Genomic DNA, 21118 nt, shown 5'->3' on the forward strand with positions numbered 1-21118 from the left:
TGATAATAGAAATCAATAGGGGACATTATACTACCTGTAGGAACTTCAAACAGGGCTATAAACAAAATGACACATTTGCTAAGAAAACGTCTGTCTCCAAATGCTTGATTGTTTGCAATGGGTCAAAAATATCAATGTAGTAAACAAACAACTCAGAGCATTGTTGTGATTGGTTAAGATGGCTGTGCGTGGCTTTTGAACGGTCAATATTAAATCAATTTTCTAATTTTTTATATATTTGATTTACCGACAGGGGGATATTTTAATTTTGTTTATTCAAGAGATTCTAATATCGAACTAACATTTTTGCAGTCATAAATTTAGGGTGGGCCAATGGAAAAAAATTGGGTGGCCTACTAGGCCCAATCATAACGCCGCTGTACTTTTTTACTGCCCTGGAAGTGTCCATGTTAAGCGTCTGACCTTGCTCTCAGGACTTTACAAATTCATACTTTTAATATTTTATTTCGTTGTATCAACATTTATTTATTACAGAAGATAGTGTATGATGTATAGAACTTACATTGTAGATATATATTAAAGTTTAACATTAATACCTCACTCAGCTCTGCAGGAACTGCACTGAGAAACCACAGGAACCCGAGAACAGCTGCCAAGACTGAACACCATGAGTCAGGTTTGATTTGAATATATTGATGTCATATACATAATTTACTATGCAGTGTTCATATAATGTTCTTATTATAGTTTTAAAAATATAGTTTAACATGCTTTTCATGTACTAAAATGAGTTTGGGTGGAAGACACAAAATGAAGAGCTGCCCGAGATTAAAACAAAGCAGAAACACACATTATACAGGGAACAGGACCTGTGTAACCACCGACCAACATGCAGAAATGGATCTCAGGATCGGCTCTACTGGTATAACTAAGTATAGCCCTATGCTGAGGAAGTTGACCAGTTGACACTGGTGAAAGAAAAAAGTAGGAAAGTGTCATTATAGAAGCACAGGGATTGTTTATTTTGTTTAGTTTAATTCCCTGCAACAAAATAAAAATAAAATAACCCTTTAACAGTTTAAATGAACTAAAATAAAGTGCACAGACATTAACTAAAACATTAGGCACAGAGCAGAGAGAATGTAACAGATGCCTCTCATGTTGGCACATCTGCTGTCTCATTTGTTCTCTCAGGTCTGGTTTGGTCAGGGAAGGGGTGGGGGGAGGTAAGAAATGTAAAGTTTTATGACTAAACTGTTTCATGTTTTTGACAATGCAGAAAAACTAATGCAATAGTACATACTACATACAGGCTTCTGCCTCAGGGTGGTTTTCCATCTCGTGTTGAACGAATGCAGCTGTGGTACTGAGGTTGTTTAAGGTGTTATCATTTCATATACTTCTGTTTCATCTGAATTCCTAGTCTTTCCTCCTAAACCATTTAGAAATGTCTACCTAGTCTGAATTACCCCAGAACTACAGATTAGATTTGTCTATTTGAACAAAAACAACATGGTAGGTATTGTCAAATTGAGGATTAATGTTTTGTTTTTCTTGTGCAGGTGCAGATCTTGCATATGGACAATATTTTGAAATTCTGACTATTTGTGGTTTAATAAAAAAAAAAATCTATGAATCTTGAGGCATTTAAGTTCTTACTATAATTTTAAAATGTTCTTGAACTCAAAGTTTTCACTGTTTTATGATGCATCTCCCAATATTTTCTCAATTTATTTTCCCTTTAACAGAGAAGTTTCTCTTTCCAAAAGAGAATGCTCTACCAAGGGAGCTGTCATGGTTTTATAACACACTTCCCCAGTTCACTTCCAGAGGTCATCATCGCCTGAGTTCCAAGAACCCTGTCAGTGAGCATTCCTCACACCCTGTACAAATCTGTCAATCTACATTCCACAAAACCCAGTGCTCTCATTCACACAGCTCACGCCAACACCAATTGCCTTCTCTCTCCTGCCTCTCACACAAACCCCCAGGTCACATCCCTTCTTTGCCTGGTCTTATCTTGAGTTATGTTGCAATTCTAAGTAATCCTGTATACACTCTTGATTTCCTGCCTTCGACCTCCATGTACCCTGACCACTGATTCCCGGATTTTCCCTACCATCCTTTTTGCCTGATCGCTGACCTCCTGCTTGCCTTTCAGACTGTCCCTGACATTGTTTGCCAGCATTTGACCCTAGCCCATCTCTTGACTCCCGTCACTCCGCACTTGGGTTTCACTCCTCCGTGGTGCTTCGTCACAGTAGCATGCAAATATAAAGCGTTTTGAGTACCTTCTTGACAAAATAAATATCACACTGAATTGTTGACCATTGTGGACTGTGAGAGAGATGTGTGCCTCTAATTGCTACAAAGATTGAAATGCATCTATTGATAGAAATTCTTCCAGTAATAATACAATCAAACGATTTTATCCTTAAATGTCCTTGTATTGTTTTACAAATGGTAACATTTAATGGTTAACATTATACAATATGCAGCATTAAAAGGGTAACACTAAACATTTCATCCACACATTGCACTAAATAAGTGAGTGTGTATGTATGTATGTGTGTGTGTCAGTGGGCAAATATATATACACACACACACACACACACACACATATATTCAGTTAGGTCCATAAATATTTCGACAGAGACAATTGTCATATTTTGGCTCTGTATGCCACCACAATAGATTTGAAAGGAAACAACCAAGATGTGCTTTAAGTGTAGCCTTAAGTCCATTAATCTTTATTTTGAGGGTAGTTACATCCAAATTAGGTGAACAGTGTAGGAATTACACCCATTGTGGTCAAACCAATGTGGTCCCCCCAATTTTAGGGGCTGAAAAGTATTTCGACAAACTAACATAATCATGAATTAAATTGTGAGTTTCAATACTTGATTGCAAATCAATGACCCATAGATTCAGTGAGGGAAAAAAGTATTTGATCCCCTGCTGATTTTGTACGTTTGCCCACTGACAAAGAAATGATCAGTCTATAATTTTAATGGTAGGTGTATTTTAACAGTAAGAGACAGAATAACAACAAAAAAATCCAGAAAAACGCATTTCAAAAAAGTTATAAATTGATTTGCATGTTAATGAGGGAAACCCCGCTCTCACGGCAAAACAGTGCCAAAACTCGTAAACAAAAAAAACAACAAAAAAGCGAATCGGCGGCAAAAGCAAAGATTGCAGCAGCGACTCCAGGTGGGCATGGGAGTGAAATGGACTCCGTGAATTCGAGTTTTGCTCTCGATTTAAAATTATTTGTTTTCAAGATTTATTTATTTTGCTTTCGACTGTTTTATTTTTGATCTCAACATAAATTCTCAACAATTTAACAGGAAACAGGTACTGAAATAACATCTACCCCCAACTTAAGTTAAACATTTAAACCTTATTCAAAGACACAGATATAAAAATAAATCTCTAATATTTGTGGTGAACACCACCATTTAACCTTGTAGATTGTTGCAAACAAATTTACGGGTATTGTTGCAGCTTAGAATCAGCGTTCTTCACTGTTGGTTTAGTGCGTCTTCATCCACAATTCGTGCATGAACTTTGCTCCCTTTGTCTCGGGATTGTGCGGTCTCGTAGGTTGTCCCTATTTTAATTTATGTGTGAAATTCCGACAGAAATGGCTGTAGAACTGTCACTATTTCGAACTGGAAGTTTGAATCGCTCCTGATTTCAGGAAAAGGTGTAAATAAGAACTTAAACAGTTCTAAATAGCAACACTTTGATGAATAGAGCCAAGTGTATGTTGTAGAGTGTGTGTGTGTAGTTTGTAAATTAATATGCAAAGTGCTGATAAATACGCAAAGTGGTGATGAACTGACGCTGGTGATGAAATGTACCCAGTGTTTAAATGTGCGTGATGAAAAGACGTAGACCCAGCAAGAACAGCTTTGTTCAGACGCATTTAACAATGTAACACTAGGGGGTACTGTGCACCCTAAACGAAAGTTGGTCTTGGTACCTGAAATGATTTTATATTGTATTAAGCAATGGAATTAAGTCTATTGTGCATATAATGTACTATTTTCTAGAACTGAAATGCTGTAAAACTTTAAATAAATGCACTTCAAAATACCTATATCCCTTATGTCAGCTATTCAACTGATTTATTCAGTCAAGAGGTAGAGATCACACACACACACACACACACAAATAGAACAATTTACATGAGAAATTTAGACTGAACAAGCACAAAGTTGACTTTCAAACTGAGGGAAAGCATAGTTGATGTCTATGGAAATTAAACAAAAAGCTGAAGGGAAACGCGGAGCAGAAATGAGAAGATTTAGGAAACCATGATTACAAATTATTTTAATGACCTAAATACATCAGAACCAGTTCTATATTTGTTGTCCTTACATTCATCAGATAATGTAATCTAATGGAAAAGTAATGTATGAGTGTGTCTATTTCTAAAACATTAAACATTTTTAGGTATAGTAATTATTTCAAGATTCCATCAGTTTTCAATATAATGCATTTCTTGTAATTTCTTTTACATTTATTATAAAACGGGTGTTTTAACCAGGGGGGAAAATCTAAAATGTATTAAATGCTTCCACAATTACTTTTAAAATACTTTCTTTTATAACATAAATGCATTGTCAATATAAAAGCAGTATAAGTAAAAGCCATAGTTTACATATCAAAAGGACATTATTGGATGATGACTGTGCCCCTCCTCTTTTTCCAGAACTCACACACAAAATAAATGGTGAGGTCACACTCCACGTCATTCCATGAGCCAGTGTTCACCATCTCCACACAGTTCTCATTCACAGCGGCGTTGTTGGGCTCCCCTGGGCTCCAGCCAGTGAAATTTTGTAGAGGAGTGTTGTCCACGTACATGAACTGGCCCTCCTTGTCTGAATCGTGTAAACCAATGAAGACGCGGCTGAGCCCAGCTTGGCTGATGGAACTGGTGATCAGCAAGTTTGTTTCTTCATCCTTGGGCATGGCCAGGGTGCCTCCTCTCAGTCTGCAATTTGTCAGAGCGTCTTTATACTTTTTAGCTTCTTTTATAATGAGGTAGAACTTCTCTTCTGTCTCCTTGATACCTAAAATGACTGAAGTGTAACCATGTATCAATATTAGAAATTGACCAAAATCAAGTGCTTCCTCTTTTTAACCCCTTTGTATATTGCTAGGGCTTCAAGGCTTCAGTCAAACAATCCACAAAGCATTTTTTTTTCTTTTCAAGGGGGTTCATTTCTAATGTCACTTAAGCACTTATTCATGTACCTTGAACTGACTTGTAGATTACATTAATACAATCACAAGGTTGTCTGTATCAAAATGTGCTTTTGTAACCTAGCCAATCCGATTTATTGATTTTATTTTTCAAACTTTTTTCTATTGGTCTATGCAGTCTAGTCAGCTGCTGCTGCTAGTATACATGTATAATAATTTCCCTGTTTCATACAACACAAGTTGTCTGTACTGTGAAATTAATAGTTGTACATTATGATCTAATTCTGGTATGTTGTCATACTAAAATCAGTACTTTTATTTTGCCGTTACTTCAATTAATTGGAATGCACACGTAAAAAAGTGGTTTTAGTCATAAAACATTTGGCTTAATAGCACAAAACACCAGACCAGTGAGTTTTGGTTATAGTGATATAAACTGCTTTTGGGACTAAGAACAAATCCATGTTTTATGTTTAAAGTGGTTAAATGGCCACAGGTTCTGTATTTACTAGCTTAACAAAGTAGAGATTAAGGAGATGGAAAATTGATGTCTAGACTGCTATTATATATGTTTTAAACCCTCAAAAAATATCTTGTACAAATGACAGGGATCACCTTTATTTTGACTAATCTTTTGGCTATTGTGTTATGTACATTTGACTCCAGGCCTGACTGTTAAAATACTTTGAGTCATACACTTCAGATCAGAGCTGGTAGGTTAATGTTAACACATACAGATCAGATTAGAAGGAATAGCAATCGCTGTGGATGGGAGCTCCTATCCAAACAACCAGTCTGTTGCAGTCAAAAGTGTTCATTTTAAGATTTCAGTTCCTACCCACTACTTATATTGAGAGAGAAAGAAAGCTAAAACTACTTTGGGGAAAAATAAGTAAGCTTTCAATTAAGCTTTCAATTAAAATCACATTGTCGAGAACTCCACATTTTCGGTTTCATCGACATTTCGAAAAACAACAATCCAAATACAGTAGTATTATTTATCTCCCAGACAGTTGGTCATCAGAAGACTACAGATAGAAATGTTTTGTGGAAGTGACTGACTTACAAAAGTGATAGCACTCCAAGATTAAACTCCAGCAATGTATTTAAAGTGAGTACAGCTCTTATTATTTATTGAGTCTCTCACACAATCATGTGGGCTGTCATCATAGTTGCTTAGGGAGGGGAGTAAGGTATAATTATTGTGAAGACTGAAGCATCAAACTTGACTTCAACCCTACAGTTGACCCTCTGTTCTATACTGCTCACTTTAATGATGCAGTGATGGATAAGGTTTGCCAAATCCTAAATGCAATTTAGGTTGTTCCCTTTTACATTGTGTATCTTGGCAGGAGGTAAATTAGCGATTGTTTGGCATTTAAAGACTTCAACAAAGTAACTGCTAATATTAAGTTAGAGACGAGTAAAAGTCATATTGTTTGTACATCTGGGATTTGAAAGACAACTGAAAAGAAGCCAAGAATAAGTCATGTTCTTTTAAGTCTGTAATTTCAGAGCTGGTAAGGGAAATGTGGGCAACTATAGTAAAATACCATATGGCAGCTCTTTCCAAACTTTTGACTTGGGGAGCTACATCTTCAACTTTTCATTCCAGCTGAGCTCATACTTACTTCATCCACGTACTGGCTAAATGAGATGAACATAATGCAATTTCTATACACTGACGACTCCTATAAAACCTCAGGGACTAAGGCCCCACCAGAAACAGCAGTAAATGTATGTGGGGGAAAAATATAGAAATCCTATCCTGCCTTTGTCCTTGTTGTGCTGTTACTCCTCACTTGGTTATCAGAGCTCACATTCCTTTCTTGCAACTTATTATCTGCAAAGTACCTTCCAATGCAACTGGCAATGTAGAGGTTAATGATTATTATTCTTGAGTAATAATCATAATATTGATAAGATGGGAAGGCTTAGTTTAGAATGCCAATGAAATCACTGCGAGTTATTAGAAATGACCGTTCAGACACTGTTTGTAAAATGTTAAGGCCCCTTGGGCGTATGCCCCAGAGGGGGTATAAAAGCTTTGTTCTATCCCAAAACTTTTGGGGAACAGTGTCATGCTAGCCTAAAATCCTTTGAGTTCTGTATTGCGCTGTTCCTCCCGTGCATGTAATAAATTCTGACTAGAACTCCCGACTCCAAATTTTTCTTCCACCACATGTGTATCTGTGCAAAAGCAGGAATATGCAATGGGATAATGCAATGTATTTATATTCCTAAATTATCACTGGTACCACCAGTACATTGCAAGAACTCGGATCAGGCACGGCAAAGACTGTTTATCAAGACTAGCAATTCTTCAGGACAATGACCCAACATTTTCTACAGGTATCGAGTCCTTTATACCAAGATTTTGCCTCCCACTTTGTTGAATAACTGCTGGTTTAACAGTCCAGCAGCAGAAAGTTGTTCAGACTAATTTATCTTTAGAAAACTGTTCAGGTAAATAAACCATTACTGCTCGATTTAAAGAGTTTTTTAAAAAACATTCTGAAGAGCTAAGTGTGTGCCAGTCAAGGGCGATTCTAGGATTTTGGCAATGGGCGGGCCATAATTATTACAAAGAAGACGATATCTACTAGGGGTGTCCAGGGGCATTCTCCCCTGGCCAGATTTATTTGTAAAATGACTTTTAAAAACTCAGTTTTTTAAGCGAAGAGTGAAGCAAATTACAAGGATAAGCGATTTTAAAATTGACATTAACACAATAGACAACCGTGATACCTTATTGCCACTAACACAATAGACAATATAGACATTCTCCACCCGTCTCAGTCCCAAAAGTGCTTCAATGTGGACACATCCCTGAGCATTTTTGCAGTGCAAGATGAATGGTATTAGTGAACAAAATAGGGTTCCCTTAATATGCAAAACTAAAGAAAGAAAATGCCTGATTGGACAGAATGGGTACACAACCCCCACCCCAATATCACTAGAATGCATCTTTAACACTATACATTAAGAAGCCCCTTTTAACCCATTAGCTAACATTACTGCTCCACTGATAATGAGTTGAGATAACCAGAGCCAGCTAGGGTTACCATATCTGAGCTGTCAATAAAGAGGACACACCAAAAGGTGGGGGTGGCAGTGAGGGACTGAAGGTGTAAACAAACCTAACCTCAATCTAACTATCCTTTTGTAAATTGTTAACCCCCCAACAAAACAAAACAGTTCTGATTGGTTGTTGTAGTCTTTACAGACGTCAGTCATTTATTAACAACCAATAGTTGTTCAAAAACGCTTCACATAGGCGATCACTATCACCTCACACACATTCACATTCATTTCTGATCGAATTGTAGCGCTGCTGGAGTGGAAGGGTTAAACATGCACCCGGGACTGCAGATCAGTGCTGGGAAAAGGGCGAGCAGGCAAATCCCGGACATTGTTAGATACTTAAAAAATCCGTCCTGACGGAGATTAAAGGACCGAAAACCTGGATGTATGGTAACTTTAAACTAGTGTAGTTTAGCTATCACCATTAGCTGGGGTGGAGGGCAATCAGAGACAGTGGCCCTGTGGCCCACGCCGCAGTATTAAAAAAAATCTGAAATGATGAACTTCATTGGAAATGGAATGAATGGGTTGCGTGAAACTGTCAGGTAGGAGTTTATTTCCGATTCCCCAAATACAAGAGTGATTTGTGAACAGGACGTGTTTAGTTGTTGTTGAGCATTGTCATAATGAACCTTTTCTTCCCAGCCCTGCCATCTGATGAGCTTTGAAGTTTCAGTAAATCTATTTTTACAGAAGTGCTACTGCCTGACCTAAGACAGGAGCAAGGTGTCCTGACTCATTGGCGCTTTATCTTCAGGTTCAGGTTTCGATGTAGTGAAATGTTACAGATTAACTAAACAAAAAGTAAGAGATCTGAAACCTACAGTGTATGTTAATGTGACCAAATAATAATCTAATGCCATGTTAGGCCTACAGTCAACTTTGTATTTTCTCAATTAATTTTCAAAATCTGTTTCCTTAACTCTGACTGATTTGAATATTTTGTTTGCACCCATCTACTTTACCAGAGGAAATCAAATAGATTTTGGAAAGCTACTTCCAGATGCCCAAAAAAAAGCATTACATTTAAAGCACTTATTTTCCACATCTTCAGGGTACAAATACATTTGAATGTTTATATGTGTATATGTATTATTGAAGTTTCTCAATAATATATTGTCTTTGCAAATTAAAAATATTAAGAATACAATTTCTGAAAAAACTTCTGCAATTAAGTTTCATATTACTGTTAATGCAATGATTTCCCACAGTGACTTATTAAAACAGAAGTAGAAAAGAAAGAGTGCAGTGTTGTTTAATGACAGGCAAGCTCCTGTTAAAATGTTAATAGTATTGTAAAGACACAAAATGTACCGTTTTTAACAAACTTCACAGAGTTCCTCAGTTTGCTGATATTGACATCCATCTGCCCCACAACTTTTCGATATCTTCCACAGTCACAGGTGGTTCCTATAATCAATAAGCATGTATATGTGATTTAATGAAAAATAAAAATAGAATTGAATTAAATGTTCTGAGCATAACATTACAAATTAATGTTTCAAGTGTTTTTCGATTTGAGTGATGCTTTTTTGTACAATATGGCAGTACATCTGAATCAATACTAACCATATAAAATTTCTCATTTATTATTTTAATTGAAAATCCTTTCTTGCTAAAACACATCAACGGCTGATACAAGTGTGATTGCACAGAAATTGAGAAACGTGTCTCTTAAAAAGGAAATTGATACCAGGTTTTCCTTTGAATCCGGCAGGCCCATCAGATCCCTTCAGTCCTTTGTCACCTGAAAGAAAGGTAATTGCATAGTGCCCATTCCTTGCACAAAATATCAATTGCATTTAGTTAGACAGAAACATAATATATTGCACTTGATTTCACATCACGTAGTTTCTGTAGCTTGCTACAATTTTGCCTTCTTCAAGCATATTAACGCATAATATTGCACACAAAATGTGATTATTAATAGAGGTGAGTTACATAACCGCAAAAACATTTAAAAAAAATGTACGATTCCTGACATAAATATCCTATAGGGCACAATCAAATCAGAATTTATTTTTCAGGAATTCTTAGTACAGGACTTTGTTTGAATAGCACATACAGGACTGGTAGATTGGGATGATATATTTATATCAGGCCTGTCATATGTTTGAGATATATACATCACACTTGGTTCTTAATGGTTAGAACTAATATTAAACATTAGTCTTCTGCGTCACAGATCAATTCAACATTCAGCCCTCTGTTTTTATTGAAATGTTTTTTTCTGCCAGTAGGTGGTAGTACTGCTGTATCAGCTTTCAGGCACAGATGGTAAGCTGGACCTAAAAACATGTTTAAGATTTTGTTGCTGAAATACATGATACAATTTTCATTTTGTGCACTTGCTTAACTGAACTTTCTAATGTTTTCTTTTTTCTTTTTTCTTTTTTTATGTGCTATTGTGATAATTGAAGGCTATAGTTTAAGCTGGCATAACATTCTTCTAAACATGGTGTTGAGAATAGATGTTACCTTTAAAAACCTTGTTCTATAAATACTGTTTTATAAAAGTATATTTAAAAGAATGCTTGGCAAAAATCATCAAACGGCAGTTCACTTTTGTTCCTAAGTTTGGCCTCCAAGTCATTTACCTCCAAGACTTGTTTTGAGTTGATTGCAGGTTTATATTATGTTCTTAATTTGACTTGTCATTTCCGATTGATTTAATCTCATCTGTACTGCTAACACAAGGATGTGGCTTACTGTTTAGAAAACATGTTTATTTTTTACATTTCTAGGAGTTCTCAACTTGACCTAAAATAGAGACATAAGTTGATGCAGATGAAGAAGTAAAGAGTGAAGTTTGTGGTTTTTGCTCAAATTAACCTTTTCCTGCATTCAAGGGGATTGATTTTCAAGGTGTAACTTGATATAACATTCCTGGAAGTCGAGGCTATATGTCAATGTGTGTCAGGCATGTGCGCAGGTAAGGCACCTGCCCCCTGGACCGCACTTGGCAGTTTACCACCCCCCTCCCCCCACCCTGGACAGGGTGCCCTTTTTGTTATACACTGTAAACATTGCTGTAGTATTTGTAGTATTTACCAGTCAACTAAACAACATGGTTAATCGACTTGACGTTTAGAGTTCAATATCAAAAGTCTTGTCCCACATAATGAACAACATGGTGCATTTGCATCAACAGGGGCTACCTTTGGGATTCATTTCTGAAATATGATTTTCTGTCTGCAGTTCCTCCACAATTAAGGACCTGCAGAATGTTACCTTTGTCTCCAACTGGGCCGATTTTTCCCATCATCCCCACATCGCCATGGTTTCCCAGCTCCCCCTTCAATCCTTAAAGAAGAGGAACATGGAAGTGTTCAACACGTTTAACAGATTCATTTGTAGCACTGTTGAACTCTCTATAGTGTCTATACAAGACAACAAATTGTTCAGAAAATAAATTGGCTGCAAATATGTGTTTCTATGATGCATGAAATACTGAAACCCTCCCATGTACATTTTCTTGGTTACTTTTCAGTAATGCATTTAAAGCCCTCTATGACGAAGTGTAGCTGCTAAATCACTAACTCTGGACTAGAACACTTTGAGAAATATGTTAAGTGTGCTCATCAAGGCTAGTACAACCAGCACTTGACGTAAAACATGACCTAGATAAAGAGAAGTGTTCATCAGAAGAGATCTCTCTGTTTGTATTATTGCTTTTCTTGAGAATGTGTTGCCATGGACACATTTCTCTGCTCATGTTTCTCTGCATAGTATTACAGACATTAGAAATGTAAGTGTTGACTGTGATTTTCTCATAAAAGTGATCTACAGCTCAGAACGTTTCCTTGTATTGGAAGGGAGTCACTAGTTTTATTGCATCCATGCCAATTACATTAATGGATTTCTTCCAATGTACACTGCTCATTCGAAACACTAGATGAGATTGAAACTGTTCCCTTTTAAGCTGTTTAGCCCTTTGGTCTAAATGGCGGGGAGCGCTCATAAACTGTGGAAGAAGAAAAAGCTTGGCAGGATATTATGGTGTTTAAAATGTGTAGCAGCTTGCTCTCATCAAATCAAAATAGTGCTCTTTGTTGCTGGTCAATGTTTTGGATTAGATCCATTCCAGTGGAAGTCTCTGAAAACTCTCACCTCACTGAGCATAGGCAGAAAGCATTAAAAATAAACACAAATAAGATATTACATATATTTTTACTTTGATTTTTACCAAATCAACTGTTTAGTCAATTCCAGGCCATTGTTGTGAGTAATAGTAATTTCCTTGCAGTTAATTTTATAAACTAACCATGTGTTGATGGATCAATATCAAGACGGAGGAGATGCAGCTTTGAGAATAAAGGCACCTCCTTTATGAGTTAGAAGCCCGCATAGACAGTGTATCAAACACAAAACCATCCCCTTTGAAATGTGACCTTTGGGAACACATATGGGAACATGGGGATCAACATCGTTGAGTAATACATATGCTTTCCACTAATGTGGTCCTCTTGCTGGAAAGACTTTCACAAACCAAAAAAATTTCTGGTCCACTCTTAAGTTCCAAACCTTGATTGTGTTCCCAGTGTAGGTTAAAGCACTGCTAACGAAGGAAGAAAATAGTAGTGTATCCTTTTACATTTCAAAGTATAGTCTGCCGCAGTTGAATCACAAATCTAGATTGCTAGGGTACGGTTTGGGATTTTCAAATTATTCTTACAGTATACTGAGCAAACCTACAGTATCTATAGGAGATGGCAGATTTCCTCATGCCCTTTTTTATTGCAGTATGCATAATCTATTATCTTTGCAAGCTAATAGAATAATTTAAATGTAAGACATTAATTTTATGAAGAAAATAAATATTTTACTATTATGATGGAATAGGTTTTAAATGTGCAAGCTACCATTCTTGTGATTGATCAGTACTCCAAACACTCTGGGTCTTCAATGCAGAAAACCTTTTTTTTTTTTTTTTTCCCTCCTCATCATTTAAAACTTAGTAAAATAGTAATTTTGCTATGGTAGTTTAATGCACCTGTAACACAGATAATACCTTAACTGACAGGATTAATTGATTAAATAAAGTCCTTATCAGGTCAGTAATTAAAGAGAGCCCAATATGTGAAGAGAAGGACGGATTGGTGTTGTTTGGCTCTCAAGTCAGCTGTTGCAGAATGAATATTTGAACTCCAAGCATTTTTCCTCAGAAACCTCTGTGTTCATTCTAAAACCACACAACATTTAACCATGTTGTAATTCAGTGTAAATATAGCTCGGTAGCTCTTTGAAGTTGAGAAGCGCAGTGTGTCATTAGTCTTTAAGTCAAAAGAGTTCAATTTAGCTTAAAGACTATTTATGGCTATTTGAAAATATTCTTGGTTTTCCCCGACATTTCCTTAACCCGGAGCTCCATATTTTCAGCTGTTTTCTCCTCCTGTGGAAATAAACAAACAAACAAAAGATAACCTTTTGATCCGATGGGGCCCATCTTTCCTGGCTTCCCTCCTTCCCCTTCATCCCCCTTTTCGCCTTGATCGCCTGTCAAACAAGATTAGAAGAGCCACTTATTTTAAAGCAAATTACAAAACAGAAATGGTAATTTACAGTGTCTTCTAAACAATATTATCAATTAGATTACAACTGTGAAAATGCAGAGGTTTTTTTCCCCCAATCTGAGAGAAATGTGCTGTCTTTTTAGCGCCTTAACAAAACAAGGCATAGCCTTAAACTGAACAAATCGACAATATATAAAAATGGCTTGCTTTTCAATCACCAAATAAACTTGAATACCACTGCTTGTATCTCAGGTTTCCTATTTGTTTTTATATCTTGTGGCTTTTCGATTCTATATCTACAGTGAGGGAAAAAAGTATTTGATCCCCTGCTGATTTTGTACGTTTGCCCACTGACAAAGAAATGATCAGTCTATAATTTTAATGGTAGGTATATTTTAACAGTGAGAGACAGAATAACAACACAAAAATCCAGAAAAATGCATTTAAAAAAAGTTATAAATTGATTTGCATGTTAATGAGGGAAATAAGTATTTGATCCCCTATCAATCAGCAAGATTTCTGGCTCCCAGTTGTCTTTTATACAGGTAACAAGCTGAGATTAGGAGCACTCCCTTTAAGCTTGTTACCTATATAAAAGACACCTGTCCACAGACGCAATCAATCAATCGGATTCCAAACTCTCCACCATGGCCAAGACCAAATAGCTGTCCAAGGATGTCAGGGACAAGATTGTAGACCTACACAAGGCTGGAATGGGCTACAAGACCATCGCCAAGCAGCTTGGTGAGAAGGTGACAACAGTTCGTGCGATTATTCGCAAATGGAAGAAACACAAAATAACTGTCAGTCTCCCTCGGTCTGGGGCTCCATGCAAGATCTCACCTCGTGGAGTTTCAATGATCATGAGAACGGTGAGGAATCAGCCCAGAACTACACGGGAGGATCTTGTTAATGATCTCAAGGCAGCTGGGACCATAGTCACCAAGAAAACAATTGGTAACACACTACGCCGTGAAGGACTGAAATCCTGCAGCGCCCGCAAGGTCCCCCTGCTCAAGAAAGCACATGTTCATTGGCAAACTTCAGATGGGCCTGTACATCTGAATGATTCAGAGGAGAACTGGGTGAAAGTGTTGTGGTCAGATGAGACCAAAATCAAGCTCTTTGGCATCAACTCAACTCGCCGTGTTTGGAGGAGGAGGAATGACCCCAAGAACACCATCCCCACCGTCAAATATGGAGGTGGAAACATTATGCTTTGGGGGTGTTTTTCTGCTAAGGGGACAGGACAACTGCACCGCATCAAATGGACGATGGACGGGGCCATGTACTGGCAAATCTTGGGTGAGAACCTCCTCCCTCAGCCAGGGCATTGAAACTGGGTCGTGGATGGGTATTCCAGCATGACAATGACCCAAAACACACAGCCAAGGCAACAAAGGAGTGGCTCAAGAAGAAGCACATTAAGGTCCTGGAGTGGACTAGCCAGTCTCCAGACCTTAATCCCATAGAAAATCTGTGGAGGGAGATGAAGGTTCGAGTTGCCAAACGTCAGCCTTGAAACCTTAATGACTTGGAGAGGATCTGCAAAGAGGAGTGGGACAAAATCCCTCCTGAGATGTGTGCAAACCTGGTGGCCAACTACAAGAAACGTCTGACCTCTGTGATTGCCAGCAAGGGTTTTGCCACCAATTACTAAGTCGAAGGGGTCAAATACTTATTTCCCTCATTAACATGCAAATCAACGTATAACTTTTTTGAAATGCGTTTTTCTGGATTTTTTTGTTGTTATTCTGTCTCTCACTGTTAAAATACACCTACCATTAAAATTATAGACTGATCATTTCTTTGTCAGTGGGCAAACGTACAAAATCAGCAGGGGATCAAATACTTTTTTCCCTCACTGTATATCTATATCAATGTTCTATTTATTTTTTTATTTCTGCAAATAATATATCTACAAAATTACAAACATCAATACGCATCTTCAGAATTTTCTCTGCACTGGTTAGTGGTCGGTTTGCCACAGAAGCACAATGCTCAACAGTTAAACCGATACACAATATAGAAAAACTGTGCTTAACATACAGAGCTTTTATGTAATATATAAGTATGAGAAAAGATGAGGTGGCAGGTGGAAACAAACAGGGTTTTTAAAAGGTATGATCATCTTTCTCCAAAATTATTCATTTTGACATGGTTAGGTTGCAAAATCTGTAATTTGACACATTAGTCAGAACAGGTGTATCATGCAGGTTGCTTATACTTTCATGGGAAACTTGATTTTTCTAGACTGTCCATTTTTTTTTTTCACTTCACTCATCAGACAGAATATCAATATCACCATTTGTTTTTCCATTTCGAATCATGCAATGTTACTGTATCTTGTATGTAAAACCTTTAAGAGAAAATTAGTGAACAACAAAGGTATTTTCTAATCAGTCTTCAAATGATAAGCCTAAAATGTATGCAAGTAATTCTAATTAGCAGTTCCTGTAGGATAGCAATGCGCAACTCTGGTTATGGAGCATTACAATTCAACAGGTATGCAGGTCTCTCGGAATCTGCAGCACTTAACAAACTTGCAAATGTTAAACTGGTCCATTTTAATCCAATAATGAGCTGAATTAGGTTGTAGAGACCTCACTGGCGTATTCCAGAGCCTCTCTACCACATATTCAAATATGTTTTTTTTTTTTTTCCTCGAGTCATGAATACATGGGAATGCAACTGTCATTGAATTATTAAACACAAATAATTATAAGAGCAAGGTTTGAAAGCAAAAACACATGGCACACACCATAAGAGAAAGTCAAACCTGCTTCAGGGAGTCGTTACCTTTCGATCCTGGTAGGATTGTGTTAGAGCAGACCTCTGTGCCTTGGGTAACAGTGGAAATTAGAGAGAAAAACAGGACCAGCAGCAAACATCTTGTCAGCTTTGGGTTCTCCATTGCCTTAATCAGAATCCCAAACAGAAGACTGTCGGCCTTGAGAATCTGTGAAATCCTCACATTTGTTTACTTGGCCTTATCTTTTGAATGTCATGATGACCAATTACAGTGTCCAGAATGTTTGGTGTCCCTTTCACCCAAAAGCATCTGCAGTTTGTCTTTCACTTTAAACCTTTCCAGAACATCTAAACAACATTTACATAATTGTTTTAAACAGAGTATCTTGTAATCCTTTTGCTTCTCTACACTGCATAAAACATTGACAACTGGCATCAATATGCTTTGAGATTTTGTTCGACTAAAGCATCTGCACCAACTGCGAAAACAATCTGTGTGATATTAACACGACTGTCTAACACAGCTCAATAAATCAATTTTATATTGTGTTCCCTGAGTTTTAGCAATTTTAGTACATACACTTTAACTTCCACACACGCTATAAAGAAATGAAAACTGGGCCATATATACTTTCAGCATGCAGCATAGCCTAGCCATGCTGGGTGTTCAACGACAATAGTTAGCAAATGGTAAAAGAACTGTTACAAATCTGAAACTTCTAACAGCAAAGTGTAAATAACTGCATAAACAGCCTGCTTTCCGCTATAGCCAACTTTCCTACCCTCATGAAGACTTCAGTGTGTTTTTTTTATTTCACATTTGATTATATAACAATTATTTTTATGTATTTATATTTTGATGCCCAGAAAACTTTCCCAAGGTTTGATATCTTGCGTTGTTTGTGATTGAGTTTGGTACTGTACGCCATCCTTTAGTATGTCATTATTTGATACTCTCTTTATTTCCATCTCATTTATCACTGCAAGGCGTGCTGCACAGCATGCGCTTGGCAGTACAATGTTGTTGTTTTTTCTCTTCAGCTTCCTCAAGTCATTCTTCAGCGGTTCATCAGTGGAAAGTTCTCCAACATCCTTATTGTGGTAAAATTCATAATGTACAAAAGAAAATGATAAATTCCTATAATCTAAGTCATGTGTTCAGAAACTTATTTCTTTATTTTATCACTTCACCACATTCCTTTTAAATATTTACACAACCGTGGTCTGGAATATGGCTATACTGCTGCCCTATATCCATCTCAGTGTAAATACTGCTGGATAGTGTAAGAGCTGGTTCTCAGTAGTGCATTCCTTATATGTGGTTCATTGAATGGTCTTTACATTAACATCAAGCAATACTGCCATGATTTACAGAAATGTAGATGTTTAGATGTTGGTAAGCCAACACAACCACAAAGAAAGATGTGTAAAAGGCAGAAATGGTGACTGATCATTCAACTTTGTTTAAAAAAAAAACAGTTGTGAAATTACGTTTGGAAATAAAAACTAATGCACAACAACTATGATAAGAAAGCATGGTATAAACCTATTTTATTTTGATTGAAAACAGTGTCTCTGAATCACTTGTCTGCGTTTTTACCTCTGTCTGTGTTTTCTCTCTCTGAAAACAACGTAGCAACAATGCTAAAACTTTAGACTTTTTACGTGGTTTAAAATTGTTTTAATTGTGCACCTCAGCTGTAAATGTAGAATTCTGAGTTTAGAGTATGAGAGGCTGGGAATTGAAAACCTTTATGAAGACTAACTTTATTTTAAAATCTAATTTTAATACTTTACTGAGGCCTAGAAAGTGCCAAACAATTTCAGCTGGTTAACAAACTTTGATTTGCACTAGTCGTAGACTACTTTACATAATATTGGATAGTCTAGTACTAATCTGTGTCTGTGAAATCAGACTTTTAAGAAATATGTTGATAAAATCAAATTTTTACATAATACACTAGTTAATTCAGGGAGTCATTACCTTTTGATCCTGGTAGGATTGTGTTCGAGCAGACCTCTGTATGTGCCTTGGGTAACAGTGAAAATTAGAGAAAAAAGTGGGCTGTTGTATACATTCCTGCTAAGTGAGATGAGAGGCAGTCAAAGCAAGTAAACATTTTTGTTTAATTCCAGTATTCTAAAATAACCATTTTGAAAATATACTTTTTTTCCCTTTTGTATCTATGGACTATGTTATGTCTTGAAAGTACAATATTTTCCACAGGAATGCACAGATCCAGCTGAAAGATCAATTTCCTAACGTAAAATGTTTTATATTTAAGCAGTGATATGAAATTCATATTAAGGATTTTGCAAAGGCAAGAGACTGCTGAAGAATTCTATGTTGGTGTTTGGCCAGTGTATGCCAGTGTATGCCAGGTATGGCCCAACGTATGTGTGTGAAGTTGTTCACTGAAGATGATTTAAAGAGGTTGTCTTCTACAGTATTCTGTGGAGTTTTAGTTTATGGCCTGGTCTGTTCTGGGTGTAATAGTCCTATGTGTGTGGCACCAGTAGCCTTACGTCCTGAATAAATCCTGTGATCTATACAAAGCCATAAATCCATTCTCCTTTTATGCATGGCCCATTACCACTTTGAACCCATCTTGATGATCCATCATTACCAGGCCCATTATAAACCATTATTGATTGTAGCTTGGCCGACTTGTTTTGTTTCCCGAGGGGTGATTTTTTTTTTCTCCTGCCAGCTGCATTACGACAGCATGCCACCCCCTCTTTGGCAGAAGTTCAAAGGTAGTGTATGGTGGTATATGGTTAAATTCTACCAGAAGCACTAGGACTTGAGCACAGATGTGTTTGTAACCTGTGTTTATGCAAGGAGGCAATCAAAACCCCAAACTGCAGTGTCATGTTGAAGTGTTAATAAGTTATATATATTCATACCCACATAATGGGATTTAGTAGCAGTAGAGGCCCTTCGTACTCCATTATCCTTCGAGAAAAGCTGGAAGTACTCACTCTTCCCATCAGTCTCGATGTGCTGTATGTGTCTTATGGCATTTTTGTCACTTTACTTTGAAAATGGACAGTTAAATTCAACTTAAATCACCTATGACACAAGTGTGAAAACGCAGAGGAAATCTTACACAATATCCTGGCGTGACCCATCCTGTGCAGAAGGCATCCATTGGGGTTTCATGGCTTGTGTCAATTCCAAAATAGGACATTTTTTAGAAAGTAAACCCTTTTGAGTTTTGTGTTGATCTCCACCCTGTATTTTATATTCTGGTTCAAACTGTCTCTGTACTTCCTTTGACAGTAAATGTTTGGTCATATTTGCATCATGGACATATGGTATTTTCATATGTTGATATGGTTCAGGTTTCTTTGGGAGTGTCCTTGCTTGAGTTTTGTATTTCCCACATAATGATGCATTTTAAATTCCCATAACACTGCATTACATTTCATTTCCCGTAATGTAGTACCCTAAAATAATCTTTGGCTGGGTCTACCTTTCAAAATGTACCTGATGAAATTCACATTAAATTCGGTAATACAGTTTAATACAATTCTCATTCCCTTTTGTTGCAATCCATTTAATGAAAACCTAATTTAATCTCTGAGTTGCGTACTAATGACAAAGGATGCTGACATGAGTAATACTTTCTGAGAAAGAAGCAAAAATCTCTGATTTCTTAAATCACCTTTATGGATTTAAAATGACTGAGCAACTGAGGAAACATCAACAACTGAGGAAATGCTGACTTGAATGCTGGGTAGTATGAATATTGTTATTCCTACTTCATTATCAGAACAAGTGCCATAGGGGGATGTTTATTCTGTTTTGGGTCGTGTGGTTTTGTGTGAAATGTGCAATGTGTTAATAAGATTACTGGAATTGTTTAATAGGTTTTAGGTTTAAAAATAAACTTGATCTAATTTCCTGTCCCCTCGACTTCTGGGGATTTTCTTCCACCCTTGTTTTCCTGCATTACGTTTACACAGCTTTTAACAAATGACAAATATGAAATGGGCTTTTCTTTCTATATTATATGTTACTGAATCTTTTGCTCCTGATGCTGCTAAAAGTTAACGAGATTAATACTTACAGGAAATACATTGTCAGGGTTGTGTTGATTTAGACACAAACAACCTCCATTTGTGTATATCGTCTGGAGGCCAGTTTCAATCAATATTATCCAAGAACTTGACAAAATCAGCATAATAATATCCAACATGAAATATAGATACCCGTTTCCCATTGGGGAAAACAAATCAAACCCTTACACAATATTTCAAAGTAGAAATGTATTAATTACAAAGTTTTGTACATCAATTTGAGATTGAAACAGACCTAATGTTTACTGTCAGAATAACCGTGTGGTGGTTACAGAAGTGTTTTGCTTTGGTAGAGGAAATTAGCGCAGATAACATTTTGTGAATGATGGCTTATACAGAGTCTAGACATTAGAAAATTACATTAATACTTTGCGGTGCCTCCCTATGCCTCATGCAAGGCAGCAACACTGTTCCATTCACAGCGCCAACGAGACTAGATGTGATCATGAATTTATGTATATTTTATATTTCAGGGGAGCATCTTGGCTTGACAATAGCTGGTGTTTTAA

The 21118-nt window shown here is 36.9% G+C and overlaps 1 protein-coding gene across 1 annotated transcript; it reads right to left on the reverse strand.

Moving 5' to 3' along the window:
- Positions 1–4282: 4282 nt before the first annotated feature.
- On the reverse strand, positions 4283–16730 carry colec10 (collectin sub-family member 10 (C-type lectin)). The gene is made up of 6 exons (XM_066691404.1): positions 16575–16730; positions 13687–13758; positions 11494–11565; positions 9956–10009; positions 9577–9672; positions 4283–5054 (listed from the first exon to the last, which is right to left on the reverse strand). Exons 1-6 carry the CDS (start codon positions 16687–16689, stop codon positions 4645–4647), a joined length of 819 nt encoding a protein of 272 aa, XP_066547501.1. The 5' UTR covers positions 16690–16730; the 3' UTR covers positions 4283–4644.
- Between the last annotated feature and the right edge of the window lie 4388 nt (positions 16731–21118).

Source organism: Amia ocellicauda, chromosome 18 (genome assembly GCF_036373705.1).
Source record: "Amia ocellicauda isolate fAmiCal2 chromosome 18, fAmiCal2.hap1, whole genome shotgun sequence".
Taxonomy (NCBI): domain Eukaryota; kingdom Metazoa; phylum Chordata; class Actinopteri; order Amiiformes; family Amiidae; genus Amia; species Amia ocellicauda.

Excerpts from the sequence above, each read along its gene's own strand:
- colec10 (XM_066691404.1), bottom strand. The coding sequence starts at position 16,689 with ATGGAGAACCCAAAGCTGACAAGATGTTTGCTGCTGGTCCTGTTTTTC. Across the intron at positions 13,759-16,574 it reads AATCCTACCAGGATCGAAAG|GCGATCAAGGCGAAAAGGGG; the intron begins GTAACGACTCCC and ends CTTGTTTGACAG. Across the intron at positions 5,055-9,576 it reads TGTGAAGTTTGTTAAAAACG|TCATTTTAGGTATCAAGGAG; the intron begins GTACATTTTGTG and ends GTTACACTTCAG.